General features: G+C 39.3%; 1 protein-coding gene across 3 annotated transcripts in view; it reads left to right on the top strand.

Moving 5' to 3' along the window:
• The first annotated feature begins 4,242 nt into the window (after positions 1-4,242).
• LOC137291891 (post-GPI attachment to proteins factor 6-like) overlaps positions 4,243-19,418 on the top strand; it is a 30,682-nt gene continuing 15,506 nt past the window's right edge. For all 3 annotated transcript variants that reach the window (XM_067823439.1, XM_067823441.1, XM_067823440.1), the window contains exons 1-6: positions 4,243-4,384; positions 8,344-8,518; positions 9,400-9,607; positions 12,005-12,135; positions 12,483-12,775; positions 13,043-13,362. In XM_067823439.1, the coding sequence (XP_067679540.1) occupies positions 4,273-4,384; positions 8,344-8,518; positions 9,400-9,607; positions 12,005-12,135; positions 12,483-12,775; positions 13,043-13,362 (1,239 nt within the window). In that variant the 5' untranslated portion in view covers positions 4,243-4,272. The remainder of the gene's footprint in view (positions 4,385-8,343; positions 8,519-9,399; positions 9,608-12,004; positions 12,136-12,482; positions 12,776-13,042; positions 13,363-19,418) is intronic.

Here is a 19,418-nt window from a genome sequence, read left to right as displayed (position 1 = left end):
CAGCACGATACTTACATACTTAGCAGTCTACGAAATCACCGTCTCCCCTTCTATTTAGATTTTCGTGGAAAATATTGCCATGGACATGCTCCGACTGAGATAATTTTCACAAATATATTTTGTTATCTGTGCAAAAAAATCCAGTTGTGACAATGTTGATCCGTGCTGTTCCATTTTTTGGGAAAGCACTACTTTACTGACACATGCTAAACATTTTTAATAAAATGTCTTTCATGATGACATGTTTTATTTTTCTTGGGAGAAGAATACCTTCCCTGAAATGATAACATAACAGCACATTATTTCCAGTACTTTTATTTTTCTGTATACAAGGACAAAATATTGTGATACGTATCGTATGTATTGGACTACCAGTATCGTGATACGTATCGTATCGTATGTATTGGACTACCAGTATCGTGATACGTATCGTATGTATTGGACTACCAGTGTCGTGATACGTATCGTATGTATTGGACTACCAGTATCGTGATAAGTATCGTATGTATTGGACTACCAGTATCGTGATACGTATCGTATCATATGTATTGGACTACCAGTATCGTGATACGTATCGTATGTATTGGACTACCAGTATCGTGATACGTATCGTATGTATTGGACTACCAGTATCGTGATACGTATCGTATCGTATTGGACTACCAGTGTCGTGATACGTATCGTATGTATTGGACTACCAGTATCGTGATAAGTATCGTATCGTATGTATTGGACTACTAGTATCGTGATACGTATCGTATGTATTGGACTACCAGTATCGTGATACGTATCGTATCGTATGTATTGGACTACCAGTATCGTGATACGTATCGTATGTATTGGACTACCAGTGTCGTGATACGTATCGTATGTATTGGACTACCAGTATCGTGATACGTATCGTATGTATTGTATTGGACTACCAGTATCGTGATACGTATCGTATCGTATGTATTGGACTACCAGTATCGTGATACGTATCGTATGTATTGGACTACCAGTGTCGTGATACGTATTGTATGTATTGGACTACCAGTGTCGTGATACGTATCGTATGTATTGGACTACCAGTATCGTGATGCGTATCGTATCGTATGTATTGGACTACCAGTATCGTGATACATATCGTATGTATTGGACTACCAGTATCGTGATACGCATCATATTGTGGCATGGGCGTAACGTCACAACTCTAATGGCCATCCCTCCTCAATCATGTAAAAGAATGTAAAACTATCACTAAAACCAGGGAGACTTAAACAGGTTGTAGACTAACCCTGTTAGAACACGTGTGATTTTTTCAATAATCTACTTTGAGACAATGTTTACATTAGTTATTGATTTAGACATCTTATTGTATGTGGGGAAAGACATGGACATTGACAGAATGTTAATTGTCCCTGTCAGATATCTCTGAAAATTTAAACTAAGAATATACACCGGGCTCAATCTTAAAGGGGCACTGATGCGGAGCAATTTCCGTGGACTGGTGTAAACTTTTGTTATTGTTTTTTTCCTGTGAGTAGCCGGGTGATATCCCAGAATTCGTGACTGGTTAGTGACCTCTGCTGCACAGTCCGTATGCGCAATTGAGAGTTTAAATATCGACAGATCAACTAAGGTGAAGTCATTTTTACTTCATTACAAATGTATTATGAAAACAAATGAAACACTTTGAAGGTTAATCATCTGCCAGTGGTAGAAATGGTAAAAAACTATTAGGACGGGAAAATAACAAAGCCAATGTACGTCTCTGTATTTTGTCTCATAACCCTAATTAGTTTATTGTCATATCTGTATGATTTTGAAAATTAATAAAAGAACACACGGTCTGCTTATACTTAGAATAGTAAATTTCTAACATGATAGCAACATTTATACATTGTACAGATTGCCAATGTGGATCCTATTTCACACACATACGCGATCTAGTGTGTGTTTTCTGTCATATAGATTCTGCTGAATGCTACAACAAATAAATCAAAACAAAATACAACTAATAAATGTAAAACATACTAATTTTATAGCAACAATGTCAGGCTACTACCTTGTTCAGGAATGTATCCATCAATATCCACATAAAAGAACATTATTCCATTCATCTGCAACTGGTAAATAATCTTGCTCTGTGTCGTGTGTCTTACAACAGTTTAATTTGCGAAAAAGTAACACATCGTTTCACGTCTTTCACGTTGGTGAAAACCCGATAAACCTCTCATTGGTCACCCAAGATAGCACACCTGGCATGTCCGCCATTCTAAGTAATTTACCAACAATGAGCAATCAATCAATCAACGCAATGGTGGTTAATTCTTTGAAAGGAGGATGTTTTTTTACACTCGCACTTTACGACAGGATGTAGTCAGTATAGATTAGTACATCTATACACACTGCCTTCTGACAAATCCGCTGTAGAAGATAAAAGTAATTAATCAATCAGTGTGTTATCAGTTCATCCTTTGATCGATGTTTGTTTTTGTAACTCAGCTGATAAACCCTCTTGCTTCACTTACATGCACATATTACATAACATACAATACATTTGCATTACAGGCCTTAATTTATACTGTTGAGTATTTACTCCAGACAGGAGAAATGCCAAATGGGAACCTTTGTTGAGTAACCTGAGTGGCGTTACTACTAATTATACCTGTTATAAATTCATTAAATGACCATCCAGAGAATGATGACAAATAACATGTGTAGGTTTACACCATCAAACGCGATTTACAGCAAGGAAGATGTAATCTCTGTGTCGCATGCATCCTGAAATTACTTATGGGCCGAAACTGTTTTGAGGATACTAACGAAACTTCGTTACATAAGGACTACATATATGCATTTGCTGTGTACTTTGGTAAATAGGTGTAATAACTTGGGGGTTTTTACGTAAGAAGATTTTAAGATTTCTCTACCACAGGCAAAGTCATCGTTTTTAGTTTACGAATTCAAATAAATCAACTGTGTATTTTTATTATCATAAATAATAAACCTGGGTAGCCACCATAGCTACCAAAATTTACGTATGATATTTGCTATGACAGCTGAACCAACACTCAAAACTACCTAAATATAAAGCTTTGCAATCTTTCGGACTGAAACAAATGGCTTGCTACGTGCCTGTAGACATCATATTTTCACATAACATGTTTAAATATTGAGTCTTTGAATGTCATTTAGAAGTGAAAATACATAAGAATGAAGATTTTTATGGATATCAACTTCTTTATGAGAGAACACAACGTTTCGGAGTTAATGCTTACTCCTTCATCAGGTGATTGAGAAAGGGATACAGAGGTGTATTTATATGTACAGGTAAAACAATAACAAAGTAACAAGTGGAATGAGTTAACGAAAGCTAGTATACATATACACCTGTACACATAAATACACCTCTGTATCCCTTTCTCAATCACCTGATGAAGGAGTAAGCATTAACTCCGAAACGTTGTGTTCTCTCATAAAGAAGTTGATATCCATAAAAATCTTCATTCTTAAATATTGAGGTTAAAAACACCGAAATAGGATCAAATTGGATCAGTCACTATACCATCCAAGCATCCGAAAAAAATACACTGGTGGGATATTTTGTTACAATCAGACGAGGAATACCATGAATATTTTTAAATAATGGCATATGATGGGCATCCGGCCTCCTGACTGTTTAAGCGAAGACATTCTGCTAATATGGACAGGTGCCCAGTCCCTGTGTCCGTCACGGTCGAGGGAGCGGGCGCTGACCAATTTGCAGTTTGGTTTCGTAATTAGACCGTTTGCGAGAAACATTATTCACTCTGCATCAGTGCCAATTTAAATACCTCTGTTTCCCTGGTGGTACTGACATGTTTTGTTATCCAACTAAACTTTATTTGCATGAAATGTACTTTTCATTTGGGGCAAGAAATGATATATAGACTACCCCGGTTAATTCCGCATTCTCGCGGCACAGGTGCACACCTGCATCCTGGAACTAGTGGAAGGTTTGACATCAAAGAAAAATTGTGGCATGAACAACAGTTTGTATGGTAGTCGAGAGCAGAGATGCAGTCCTATACGGCGATGTCTTGACTTGGCTCTCGAGTATTTGTATGGTAGTTACCTCCCTTCGTGGTTCAAAATGAAGCTCTTCACAGCGATAGCCAATTTTTGGCCCTGTCTATGCCGGAGGTAACAATGATAACACGCACAGGGATGGAGCTTGCTCCCGGAAGTTTATGTATGACGTCACAAGGTGGACTGTAAGACTGGTAAAGATGAGGAAATGAGAAAAATATGGGCTTTAATCATGACGACCAAGACGGAAGCAGACATCTGAAACGTAACAGATTGACTGTTCTGATTGCCGTCGTTCTTCTAATCCTCTGCGAAGCGGTGTCTCGGGGAGGTAAGCTTTAGTAACAGTCGACAGTAACATATCATATAAAGTTACTTGATTATGAACTTCGGTCATGTGCTAATATCACCATTATGATTATGATTGTGTCCTGTTATAAACAGTCGCGGGTGTGTATATTGTCATTCTATATAAGATCAACTGCGATTGATGGCTCTTTACTGTGTGTTTTATAACCGTTTATGCCGTATGTAATGGAAAGTGAAAGCGACCATGTCTGGGCTAATCCCCATGCTGTGCGTGGGGAATCCCCATGTCCCAACCAGTTTCGCGGAAACATTTCCACCTGTAACACCTGTATTTTTAAAAATCATTCTGTGCTTAAGAATATTGTTCTGCGTATTTTATTAAAGCATTAACCTACACCAAACCTTAAATCTAACCGTTATACCTAACCTTAAACCCAAAACCATCAAAATAATCCTAATATTCAAGTGTGGGTTACAGGCGGAACTCTTTCCCAATTTCACAATGTAGAGCATAATACTTCAGCCACTGCCTTTGTAATAACAAACTATCTTTACCATTTTTTAGGTTTCATATTTTCTTCTGCCCTGTTTGGGTGGGGTGGTTATGATACTTATGTTACCTTTGAGTCTGACCAATTAGAACACAGCTTACCAAACCACGAAAGTGGACATTTGTACATAACTTTTGAACTTTTACCTCGGAAAGGTTTGTACCTGAACAAATCCGATTGCTATCTGCCATATGATTGCTATCTGGTGATGCACATGGAGCATGCTACAATACTGTCAACAGTGAGTAAACACTCGCTGAAAATAGCATTTTTTCAATATTCAAGGATGTTTTCTTGCGGAAATTAATTGCTAATGTCGTCAAAAAGCCTAAAGCATATATATTGTCAAATACCTGTATATTATGGGCATTTTCATAAATTGAGGGATCAGTGTTAGTGACCAGCGAATTTTTTAAGTCCTGCCAAACCCTAAACAGTAGCCGTTGTCAGATTGGTTAAATCCGTTCGGCCTTCTCGCATTTGATTGGACGGCCATAGGTTGCTCAAAGGTTACCTGACGCATCCTCCTACGAGGGTGTGTTAAGACACAGTAGTGGAGTGTAACAAAAAGTACTGAGAGTATGTTTGAATAAGACTGCCATTTTTGTGGAAGTAAGTTTTGAATGGCCTTGAATGTCATCTAGAGGTCATTATTAGTATTAGATCTACAAGTCAGCAAGACATCGGTACTGAGGTTCCTTTTTCACTTACTTCAAATAACATTATTTGTCCAATCATGTCATACCTTCTGTAACTGCATACATCATGTAAACATATCATTTGCAATATTGTAGGCATAAAATTCCCACTTGGTTTATCCAAATGTGACTGGTAGAATACATTAGATTTTAGAATGAATGAAAAAATGATCTGATGCATAAGAAAACTAAGTTCCCAATTTTCTTACTACCATATGTTTTATGAATAAGTATCAATTAGAGCATAAACTCTGGATTTACTGAGAATACATTATATTGAGAGATAAATTTTATCACATGAAGTGGCAAAACTTACCTCCCATATGTTCCCAGTAAATCTATCTCAGAATATCGAAATTAGTATTGCAACTATTCCAATTCATACATGTCTGAGATTTAAATGCTCGTTAAAATTTAGACCGAATAAGTTCTTATGCAACTGTAATTACAGTTCAATATACTGAATAATCAATGTTTTATTCTGCAGTTCTAATCAGTGTCATTTTGTAATCCAATCAATTAAAGAACTTTATCAGCGGTAACAATTCATTCATACTAAAATGACAAAACAACCTACTTGATGCACATCATATAACACCTCATTATGTTTCAGCAACTGATCAGCTAAGAATATGATGACTTGACCTGAAATTAGGTGTTATTCTTAGATGTGATCATTCAGCAAAACTGTTGTCGACCTGAATGAGATCTGGAATGCATGCTGTTATGAACAATACCAATGATTGCTCGAAGGATCACTTGCCATTTGTTTTCCAGTTCTTATGTGTTTAGTCGATTTATTTAATTTAATTAGTATACTTTATCTACAGACAATTTTGTTCGTTCAAAATGGCAAAGATTATGGTTAAGTTTTTAATAATAATACTAAAATAATAGTCCATTTATCATGCGCATTACTCCATGCACAATGCATGCTCGAAGTGCCCAAACGATCTGGTTATTACCCTGATTTACCCAAACTGCCTGTTAGGCGCTAGAAGGTTAATGGTTACATGACTTATTCCACCGGGTACCCATTTTCAGTTGTGTGAACGGAGGCAATTTTGAACAAACTCACTTGCCTAAGGTTCACTGTGGGGCAGGACTGAAGTCCTAGAAACTCTCAGGAGTCAAACTGCCAAACATGGTCACCCATTCAAGGACTGTCCAAGCTCGATGGTGCTTAACTTCAACTGATTCGTGACCTGAGCTTTGTGCACAGGACAACATGCCACCACAAAATGTTGTTAAACATGTTTTTCCATGTTGTCAAACAATATTTAATATAAGGTTTAGTTGGGCTCTTGTTGTCAGTGTTCTTCATTATGATCATTTACTAAACCGAAACTGACCGAACTAAAGACCTTGTACCACAGTATGTACCGCACTGTGGTGAGAGTGTACCATTTCACCCCTAAAATATATCAACATTGTTTGTGGCAATGTTATCATGATTGATACCACTCTCTAGTCTCACTGCAGGTTCCCATGCAATGCAGTAATTGTTTCACTTGACACACTTTGCGTTTGGATAAAATGAATTTGTGTCCAGATAGTTTTCCTGATATCTGTAATGGAGGAAAGTTATTCAGAATCAAGGTTCCCCTTTATGCAAACTGTTAGTGAAACAGAATGAGCAAATTGTTTTGAAATATACAAGACATTTAATCTGCTTCTTGTGCTTTTGCGTTCAAGCTTCAGAAAGGGCATTTGCGTGTATATGAGCTTTGTTAAATTAAGCTAGAAACACTTACCCGACAGGCAGGGACCAACAAATACCATATTTTAACCTGTTTTGGTATGACGCCACCAAGGATCAAACCTCTGACTTTCCTATCTCTGGGTGGAAGTGTTGCTAAAAGAATATATAACAGCACAATAGCCACAGCTGTGTGTTTAGTGATGGTTAAAATTTTCATATGGCATTTAGAAGTGATACACATTAAGGTTGAAAATTTATGGATGGTAATGATGATAATTCACTTATATAGCGCCTAGTATCCATCTGACTAGTTGCTCACTGAACGCTGTAATCAGAATCTGATTATCTGATGTCAGATTTTGTGACTGAGTTTAGTGTTACACTGCTTTTAGCAATATTCCAACAATATCACGGTGTTGTACACCAGAAAAATTTCAGACATTGTGTCCATGTGGGGAATCAAACCTGGGTCTTCAGCAAGTAACTACCCCACTAGGCTACCCCACTGCCCCATCAACTTCTCTAATGCAAGAAACACATGATATTACTGATGCTAAGATCCGAATGCTCTCAACTTTTATTCATGGTTGTTTGTTGTGTTGATGTCAGATTATGAAACCTATAAGCTGTGCAGAATTCAGAATTGATACATCTTTAAACAGTATTTCTGTAGACAGGGCTTGAAAACTTCCTGTCTGATCAGGTCACTGATCCTGAATGTCAAAGAACATGGATGTCAGATCACTCAGTCAACGGTATGGCAAGGATTCACACAATGAACTAGCTTTACAAACCAGTTCATGGTGAAGTGCCAAACGACTCCCACCTATTAGTGTTCCAGAAATATTGCTATACAATCAGAAGTTTATTCAGATTGTTCAGCAACAATATGTAGAAAGAGATGGCCTTGCATTGATGTATGGAGCTTGAAGATGTTGAAAGCCATCACATTAAAAGCAATGATATATCATGATGTTTATCATATGGACTTTTATTACACAAGACATGTATTATCAACATTGCGTTTCAGATGGTTATTATATAGCTGAGGTTCAGTGGACTGTGGAGGCTCCTGTCACTCAGTACACCTCCTACCAGGATGTGTCCTTGATCACAATAACTATTCCACAAGAGACGGAGGAGGTTTTCTGGACATTTAGAGCATTTGCTTCAGATGAAAAATGCACTGTTAGAAAGGTCAAGGTGTAAGTAATCAGCTGTGACTTCATTTCAGCCCCATTTGGGATTCAAGACTCTCAGTGTTAGGCACCTATTTAGTGCTGTTATTAGCACTGAACCTGTGATACTATATATGATGATACTAAGATTGTAGTCATGACAATGTATTGCCATAGTATTATTCACTGAAACTGTGATGTGATGTAAGGGTGGCGATATCATTCATATCACAATACTAAAATCTTAATTATAACACCAACTATAGAACACCTTAAGATCAAAACAAAACTATTTTAAAGTATTTTGTTAGATTCAAGCATTGTTTAAAGTTCAGTCTGAAACAAGATTATCAAGTTTATAAATAGACTTTGTGAATGTTAATATTGTCCCTGTTTAGAACAGTTCTTGATGCCAGAATTTCTGAGAAAATGTTTACTTATGAACGGAAAATAAGTAAGCATATATTTTTATCATTAAACAAAAGTAAGTCTTTTTTTAACAGATATCACAATTTGGCAATATTCAAAGTTAAACATCGATGTATCATAGTGTATCAATATGCGACAGTGTAACACTTTGTATTGATTCACTGTATCGGGAGCCCATGGATCGGTGCAGTGATGCGTATCAATCATTGTCACACCATTACCCCTCTATGCCAGCTCACATCGACAGCATACTATCCCAAACAGCGTATATGACAGATATCTTGAAATCTTTGACTATTGATCTTTCTTAAATGTATTTAGGAAAACTATGTTGTAATAAGTGCTTGGTGTGTGTGTAATGTTTGTGTTACACAGAATACTCTGATGGAATCTTCCACATTTCACTTCTATTATCCGTACTCTATCGGATTAAGCAGAGTAACATTCTGTAGTTCTTTGAAAACATCCATCTTTCACAGATACCTTCAGCGGGGCAGGTATCCAGTGATCAGTCCAAACAATGAGACGTTCCCGGACCATTTCCATCTCCACCAGAGACAGGCACAGGAGTATGTGGTGCCATCATCCAACACATCAGTGGAAGCCACACTTCCCTACCCCATGCCTGGGAAGTGGTATGCTGGAGCCATCATGAAGGAATACAGCTCAGATGAGATCAGGCAGAGGGTCAGTGTGCAAATTAAATGATTACTGATAATGTCAAATTGTTCAAAATTAAGAAGTGTTTGGAGGTCCCATGTTTACCATGTTCAGGAAGTCCCATGGTTATCTTGTGCAGCACTGGAACTTAGTTAATGGCAAATAAGTACATAATAGGTTGAGCACTGACCTGACATGAGTACTGTCCACTGGCACTTGTCATTGTGAGTGAAACAGCACCAGGTTGTTTGGATCAAGTATAGTCCAGTTATTACTGACTTGCTACACTGACCATGTGAGTGGCTTATAATCAAACGTGTGCTGCTACGTGCAGAATCAATGACACCAGCATGCACTGCACATGCACTAGCCTGCATCTGTTCACCCTTTCACAAAACAAATGAGCTTGCTCACTGACATGCTGCATCTACTTCTCATAAATGCGTTTTCTGTGCTGGCCCAACTTATCTTTGTTTGCTAGTATGTACATGTTATTGTCAGTTTGAGAAGTCATTGATCATTTGATGTTTCTGCCTCATTCCTGTTATCCTATGACTGAATATCTTTAATGAAATATTTACCATCTGTCCAGAATTCAGTGATACATGACAATTTTATTGATAGCAACTTCTTGGGTTTATTTTCACAACGTTTCGGGGCTTATCCTAGCCCCCTCATCAGGTTGAGCTGAACTGAACTGAACAGTAAGGCTAACTGTTAACTCTGCCCATGACCTCACAATGCTTATGACGTCACAATGCTATGACAACATGACACCAGTAGCTAACAGGAATGCTATGACAACATACTAGAATTAGTAGTGAATGGTTACAACTAATATGACTCATAATCACAAGAGATTTTGTATATACATCCTCTGGTATTGAACTCATTCTGGTTGCTGCCACCTCTCCCATTTGGAAGCAGCTACATTGGAGAAACTTGCCGGCCTTTCAACATTAGACTAAAAGAACACAAAACGTCAGTTGAAAAATCTGACCTTTAATCTGCACTCTCAGAACACATTGTTAAAAATCAAAATCACTCTATCAACTGGCAACACTCTCAAATCTTGGCATCCAACATCAATAATTGGCGGAAAAGAAAACTTCTTGAGTCAATCTTCATTAGAAGATAAGTACCAGAGATCAATAGAGATCTAGGGGTTTTCCTCCCTAGTGCCTGGTGCATCACCAAACAATCGTAATAAAGAGACCGACAAGGGCACCCATGGATGAACAATAACTTCCATGTACTATTAATAGTATTACTTTACATGCTATACTTACAATTTGGTATAATAATGATCTGTCATAATAATAATCCACCAACACTACTATATATACAAAATAAGATGTATTCACTCTATGAGTCATGTTAGTTGTAACCATTCACTACTAATTCTAGTTTCTTGTCATAGCATTCCTGTTAGCTACTGGTGTCATGTTGTCATAGCATTGTGACATCATAAGCATTGTGAGGTCATGGGCAGAGTTAACAGTTAGCCTTACTGTTCAGTTCAGCTCAACATGATGAGGGGGCTAGGATAAGCCCGAAACGTGAAAATAAACCCAAGAAGTTGCTATCCATAAAATTGTCATGTATTACTATGCCAAGTTCTAAATGCCTTTGAAGTATCAAAGAATTCAGTGGAATTTGGAGTTGAGGAATCTAGCAACATATATGACCACTGGTGATTCTTAGAGGAATGAAAATGGATCAGGTGGTCAGGTTTGGTAGCATATCTGCTCTGTATGTGTATCTTGTATATAAGTATGTATTTTTTCCCAGTGGAACAAATCAATGAATGAGACATCTGTTGCTGGATTGTCTGATGCAGATCAGGTTACAGATAAAATTGGACCAATAAATTGCAATCTAACCTGAAAAAAAACATAATATATTATACTCAATGTAACACTAATCATAATCAAGACATCAGACAAACTCAATAAAGTTCTTGCAGTCATATGTGCGAGAAAAGACGAAGACTGCACAACACAGGTTAATGAATCAATAAGTTTGTCGGCTCTTGTGCATGTGCTTCTCGAACACCTGGCTGTCTCTTTCTCTACACTCCTTTCTCGTAACAAATAGTGAACTGTGTAAATATTTTAATGAGAGTTTGTTAAACAGTTTTGTTTTTGTTTTTAGGACTTAAATTATGCAAAAACCTCACAGAGTTGGTCTAATGTTTTTATTATGATCAGTGTTTCATCAAGCATTTTATGTTTATTAGTTTTCCAGTTAGACTGCAATTCATTGGTCTGCGTTTGAGTCAAACAGACTGTGCAGCATGTCAATACGTTACAGGCCCCTCATATTACCAGCAAGTTCTTGTATTGATGGGGATGCTCTGGTTCCCCACTTCCGTTCATCGAGGTATTATACTGATTTATAGATCTAATGTTTGTGTGTCTGCAGGGTTTAACCAAAGACTGTACCTACAGCCTGTCTGTAATCACTGTGACTAAGGTGTTGGAGGATGTCTGGGACCTATCCATGGAGAAAAGTCACAAGATTCACCTCAACCATGACCGGGAGAGAATTTACAAGTAGGTACCATCATCGGATTATAGTCTGACGATGGAGAGATTTTACAAGTAGATACCTTAATCAGTTTATGGTCAGCTGAGGGAGAGCCTTTGCAAGTAGATACCTTCATCCCTTTTTGGTCAGGTGAGGGAAAGGATTTACAGGTGAGTACTTTTATCAGTGCACTGTATGACTGGATTATCTCTGGGCTTGTTGATTTTCCAGATCATTATGTCCAAGTACAGTATGTTGGGCATACCTCCCAAGCTTTAACATAGATGTCATTACATGTATATTCAGGGAAACAGTGCTCAGTATTCAAGAAATATGAATAAGGGTTTAGTTATCTTCACCTACTCTCTTCCAGGTACAGAGCACCAGACTTCACAGTGTTCTATGACATACAGATCAGTGGCTGTGAGACGACGGAAGGCAATACGACTCAAGCCATTTCACCATGCCCATTCAGTTTCATGGTCTCTGACGAGGTGGTACCTTCCAACACATCCGTCACCATCAATTGCAGCATCACCAACAAAACATGCATCTACCCAGTGACATCACCTCCTATTGTGGAGCCAACTTACATCAAGTTCATTCGTAACCCAGCACTGCCTTTAGTGAAAGCATTGTCATTTAATCTTCATTTTCTTACTTATGGTGAGTGATTAGAATGCCAGTAAGAGAACTGCTGTATACCATTTATGCTGAATTACGTAGAGAGCAAGAAATTTGCCCTGTAGTTTGATATCTATGAATCATAACTGCATGCTACCATTTGTACAGTATTACAACAATAACTTCACATGGGTACATTTATTTATTAATTTGGACAGAAAAACATTGTGATATGTGAGAAAATCAAGATCAGTTTTAGCATTTCAGGATATTACTAGAGTCAGCAAGCTCAATGTCTCTGTCTTCCAGAATGCGACAAGCCCACCTTACTGGTCGATATGGGTAAGAAGAACACCACTGATGGCATCGTGAGATACTCACCCTATAGGCAGGAACGACCAACAAAGAAAGCACATTGTGTCACATCTAATTCTCTAGGCCGGTATAAGATAGCACCTTTTGACTTCTCAGGAGTGTTTGTGATCCACAACTATGGAGAACTGCCTATCCCAGAGAATCAGATCCTCTTATCAAGTCAGTGGTCTTTCTCGACCAGCTTCAACCTAGATGACGTGGAAGACATTGGTGGCACTCTCAAAATCAACCTGGGTGTCCTTGAGGATCGTGCAGTGAGTGCTGGGATATATTACTTAAACGATCATGAGGGGATTTGTTTGATGTCAGTGTTAGGTCTCAGCTATGTGCCAAATGTTGGGTGATTTCCCAAATAGGAACTGAAAGTGTAATCACTAAACCGTTGTTGTAGTAAAGACATTTACAGTGATCTGCTAGATGTAACAATGGGATTTTTGTGTCTCAGTTGTATACAGTAAACTGCAGTGATAATAACTTATAATTTTTCCTTATCCTGACTCATGCTTATTACGCTTATCTCCTCCCTCTATGCCAAGAAAGTTGAACACTTGAAATCCCTTGAAGTTCCCTTCTAATTGAGGCGGATGTACAGTACACTCACCCACCGGAAGCCTCCCTTTCCCACCAATAGGCTGACATGTCCAGCCATGCTTGTCACTCTCTCCTTCCTTGGAGAAATTGCACCAATCAGCAGCTACAACTATAGTCGCCATTCGTGAGGGTTCACCGACTGCATTAGGTCATCCAGATGAAGAGGGGGCATCGTATGCACGTTCCCGTTTGCAAAAACCATTGCCATCAACTGTGTATCCATGTTTCCGACTGATGTCACCGTTCGTCGTTTTCATCGGATACAGATTCTCAAAGACCTGAGCGAAGGCATTCACAGAATGTTAGTCATTCCAGGGATACATATAGTCACGAAGACCATGATGACGCTGCATGGACATCGGCTCCCACTCGCGAATGCACTAGAGGAAGCCCTCTTCTCAGACACAGAGATCACCTCTTGTATCACGAACGGATTGGATGAAGCTGACACCTATAAGATGTGTAATGAGGTCATCGACAGGGACATTTCTGCCATCCCGGAAACTTGTCTACGGCCTTTCAAACAGCAACTGAATATCAGCAACAACACATTCTGGCCATCAGCACTCATCGATTCCCATTACATCACATGGTAGCCCTTTTGAAATCGCCTGAAGTAGACAAGTCATATAAGTTAATCTGTGAGACTCGCAACAGATCCTATAAAGTGGAGGGTAAGTGACTGGCTCAACTGTACGGCAAATACACAGCTTTCCATCTTTGGACTCACCTGTTCCAGGGCTATCAACGAGGCTCTCATCTCTAAATTCAGTCAATCGGAGAATGAAGATGAAAGGATGATCCTCTCTCCAGGCATCACTCGGAAGAAGGATCAACATTTCATTTCGGAGCATTTAACCTCTACATCTGCAGGAGTGAATCTACACTGGCAAGGTTTATTATCAGCATCATCTTGGGGTGACAGCTTTTCTAAACATTTATATTGAGCTCCCCGGTCAGCATCCAAAGCCAGAATCAAGAACATCACTAAATCCGTGACTGAGGACTCCAGGGAAGTAATGATGATGAAGTCGATCCACAGTTTGACTGCTGTCCTCACACAGACTTCTCAGTGTTATTCCAACAAGTCCTCTTGGGTCCAAAGAGCGGGAGACAAGAAGTACATCGCTCGTGGCAGGAAGGGTGCGCTTTGTTGTTCTAATGGAGAAAACAGGCGTTCCCATGGAACAGGACATCCTGCCGGGGCGTTAAAGGAGGAAAGTGCTAAAGATCAGTGTCCTGTTCCACTAATCTTAGCCCTATGCCAATTGTAAACCCTTAAAATCCCAATCTTAGCATGACGTTATGATCGGCATACCGTTCCACTGGCTGCTCTTACCCAAGTCAATCATGAAGCTAAGATCAAGTTGCTAATGACCTACTTGTGATCGCTGAAATCAATCGTGGAAAAACAAAAATGGCAGCTTTCCTTATTTTATGTGAAGAAGTAAAAGAGTATATACTGCACTAAATCTGTCAATTTCCTATTTAAGTATTATTCAAACAATCGAAAACTTTCAAAGGATGAAAACACATGCCCTTGGGATTCAGTTCATCACTCTGTTGAACCCCATTGTCGTCCCAGAGGATAGGTGGGTCAAAATTTAAGCCAATGTCTACTAAGGCTGCTCACATCAGCACAAAATTTGACCAGACAAGGATGTTTACAGCTACACCCATTACAACGGTTCCTGATTCAGCACCTCAAACCCTTGGATCGGATAGATTTGCCAGACAACTTGAGACCATATCTGGTGGACTCACCAATGAAATGTCTGCGCAGGAACTTATTTGCTAGAGCTGGTCTACAACAACCATCTCTATGTAGCTGTGTCCGACAAGGTTGGGTGCTCACTTGAACAACAAGGTGGCAGATGAATCTGGTCGAGCATTGAATGCATTCAGTATATCAACCACCTGGAGATAAAAGCTGTAATCAATGCAGTGTGGCTTTGGTCAACAGCACTGGGAAACAAACTACTGCTGGTTCATACAGGCGACTCCACAGCAGCGTTCTACATAACAAGCAAGAATCAACTCGATCTCACACACTGCTACAGCTGACATTTTAACTCTTCAACATTGTCAATGACTGGATGGATGAATGAATGGATGGATGCTTTACCGAGAGGCATTTCAACTCATCAATCAGACATTCAGATCCCCCGAAATAGAACTATTTGCCACAATGTTCAACAAGCAGATACCAACATTTATATGATGTTAACACATGCTCTCAGCATCTCATGGGAAGGTCTGAACGTTTACGTTTTCACCACTCCAGTACTTCTTCCGAAAGTCAGACACCTTAGCTCTGCATAGATCTACCCACACCTTATACGATGATAAATGGATGCGGTTTGAAACACATGTAAGAAAGAGAGGCTTCACTGCAATGAAGGCCACACATCCTCAAGTAGCAGACTACTTATGTCATCTATGACATACCAGAGGACTGAAAGGTTCTACAGTCTCAACATACTTGGCAGCAAGTCTGTTATCATCATGAAATCTGAGATCAAGCTGACTAAAATACTGGATTCTGTAATAAACATGAGTGAGGATAAGGGAAAATATGTAATTTTCTGAATATAATTGATATTTTATACTTATCCTGACTCATGCCGTCAAGCCCTCCCAACTGCCCTTTTCAGGCAGGCTAAAGTCATGGTAATTCTTGTGTCAGGCTTATGAGATTGGCTGGTCATGTGACCGTATTGGCAGGAAAGCGAGGCTACAGATGGGTGAGTGTATTGTACATCTGCTTCAATTAAAAGGGAACGTCAAGGGATTTCATGTGTTCCACTATCTTTGCTTAGATGGAGGGGATAAGCATAATGAACATGAGCATTAAGTATAAAATATCCAATTTTTCCTTATTATGCTTGCCACCTTCTTCTATTCGAACATAGTGGAACACTTGAATCCCTTGAAGTTCCCTTCACTGAAGTGGATGCAAAATCAACACGCACCCACGAGTAGCCTCCGCTGACCCCTTGCATTGGCATGCAAATGGGTGACATGACATGATGGCACTCTCTCCTTCATCGCCCTAGATGACGGATGTGAGAGCACCTGGGTCCCGATACAGCACCATATCCATTTAGGTTTTGACCTTATATCATCTAAATTTCAGCTGTATTGAGTTTTTGTTCATCTCAGAACTTTGACATGGGCCTGTTTATCTAACAGCTCTTTGAGAAGATGATGGAGCAACGCTTCTCCAAAGAGAAGGCTTCCGGAGCGTTCAAGACTTCAATTGTGATGTGAGTGGCCCTTCGTGGCAGCATTACAGCTATTTCAATGCAAGAAGATCTTCATGATGACCTGCATGAAGATTTGAGTGAAGGCAGATCTGAATCTCGACGACTAGTTGAAGATGAAGACCTGCACGAAGACCTGCGCAGATATCTACACGCAAGTGCACAGTCCAAGGCTTCACCGCATGCCAGCAGAAGTTTACAGTCTGCCACAAATGCTAGCTCAGCCTTTTCTACCACCCAGGAAGAGTCGACTATCACCAAGCGTCAAAACTGCAGGGTTTCTCCATTTAGATGTGGAACAGGTCACTCCCAAGTCCCATATAAATGACATGATTAGACTACTCAGTCACCCAGCAAGTTTTACATATGTAGGTTCCATGAAGGCACTTTCCACGTATGCACGTCCCAGAAATTACAGCTTCAGGAAGGTGTAGACAGCACCTTAGCGTTCTCAAAACCCTTCCATTATATCATGTCAAGTTTCAGCCCACATCTTAGAACTTCGTCCCAGACATATACAACGTAGATGTTGACTATATTGGATCAGTATGCACACATCTGAAACTAACAATGTAGGATAGCGTTCAAGAAAGCACCGCAGTTGGATCGTCATCACACAGGACTGTATTAAAGGAAATGAGGATATTCCTTCCAAGTGGAGTGAAAGAGATTCAAGTTATATGCAAAGTGGAAGTGCTTTACTACAAGTAAAGCATCACATCCTTAAAGTGGCTGACTACTTGTGTCATTTACAACACAGGACATTTAAAAAGTTCCACATCATCCACTTACATAGTGGCACTTCGTACAGTCATCACTGTGAAAACTTCCATAAGGTTGCCTAAAGTACCAGGGCTACTAGCGTTACCATGTTCATTCAAGTTGAAAGATCAACGAAGTAATTTCAAGGCTCCCACATAGGATCTCAACATAGTACTACAACATCACACAAGTGATGCTTCTGTGCCACTAGATTGGACATCATGGACCTGCTATCACAAACAATTCGCTATGTCTGGTTGCCCTAGCAACAGCTGTCCAGATGTCAAAAATACATGCACTGGACTATGTACACTTTGGACTTATGTGGGATTTTATTGCCAAGAAACAGCAGCCTGGATAGCCTGACAGACAATTTCACATCCCAGCATTGTCTTCAGTACCTGCTCCATGTGACAAGCAAGATTGTCATTGTGTCCCATCAGAGCACTGAAAATCTACCTACAACGGACAAGGACTAGGAGAAAGAAATTCAAATGTCTGGTTTATTCTGTTATCAACTGAGAGGCCTATGGACGTTTAAAGGAATATTATGTCGGTCTGAATGAGAACAGTTATGGTCGTAAATTACGACCAAACACAGCAGCAGGCCTGCCACAAGCCTCCAATCAACATGAAGAGCCTCAGCATCCACACTTGCTCTACATGGAAACTGCTCGATAGTCAGTTCACCAGTTCAGTCCACAAGTTGTAGCACAACAACTAATGGTTCCTGAAAGGCGCTGAGAAAATCTCACCTTTTTATCACGTGACTTGCCGATGCCAAAACACTCTGCAGAGTAAAACAGTTGAGAGTCCATGTGCATGTCTCAGAACAGACTAGCATGAGTGCATGCATCCCTGTACTTGTATACTTGTACCTGTATCTTTGTATCTTTACTTGACACATGCATCAGATGATGAAGTTGCAAGATAAATAGTAGGATACTAATTTCTAAATTCACACAAAGATGTCACAAGACACTTTCACTGACAAGTTTGCCAAGTGTGGTCCCCCGATGATACAGGTTGAAAGTTGAAAGTTTGCAAGTCTACAGTGTCATTTTCAAGTTCCCATGGGGGATTACATAAGATAAAGACAACCAGAGAATCCATTGAGTAGCATGAGTACCCACCACCGATTCCGTCGGGATTCTGTCAAGCATAATAGACATGAGTCAGGATAAGGAAAAATATGTAATTTTCTGATTTAAACTGATATTTTATAATTATCCTGACACGTGGGGTCAGCCCTCCCATTCTCCCCTCTCATTACACTCCGGAATCTAAATCCGGGTGTTGGGTGTTTGATTCGGAGAGAGTGTCAAGCATGGCCCATCATGTGACCAATTTGTGCGCCAATACAAGGGCTAAAGGGAGGCTACTTGTTGGTGAGTGTTGAGTTTACAACTGTTTCAATGAAGGGAACTTCAAGGGATTCAAGTGTTCCACTATGTACAGATAGAAGAAGGAGGGAAGCATATTACGTATGGGTCAGGATAAGTATAAAATATCAATTTAGGTCAGAAAATTACATTTTTATTCAGAAAATTACATAATTGCTAGTGTACTCCAATACAAGATACATGTAAAATCACTTACCCTGTTAATGTTTCCTTGATTCTGATCAATTGTCTTGTTCATTTTTTAAATAAACAACTTATTTAACATTGGAAAGTCAACTAGACACTGGCACA

Source organism: Haliotis asinina, chromosome 7 (genome assembly GCF_037392515.1).
Source record: "Haliotis asinina isolate JCU_RB_2024 chromosome 7, JCU_Hal_asi_v2, whole genome shotgun sequence".
In the NCBI taxonomy this organism is placed as follows: Eukaryota; Metazoa; Mollusca; class Gastropoda; order Lepetellida; family Haliotidae; genus Haliotis; species Haliotis asinina.
Note: the sequence above shows the minus strand (reverse complement) of the source record. Positions and strands in the feature narration are given on the sequence as shown.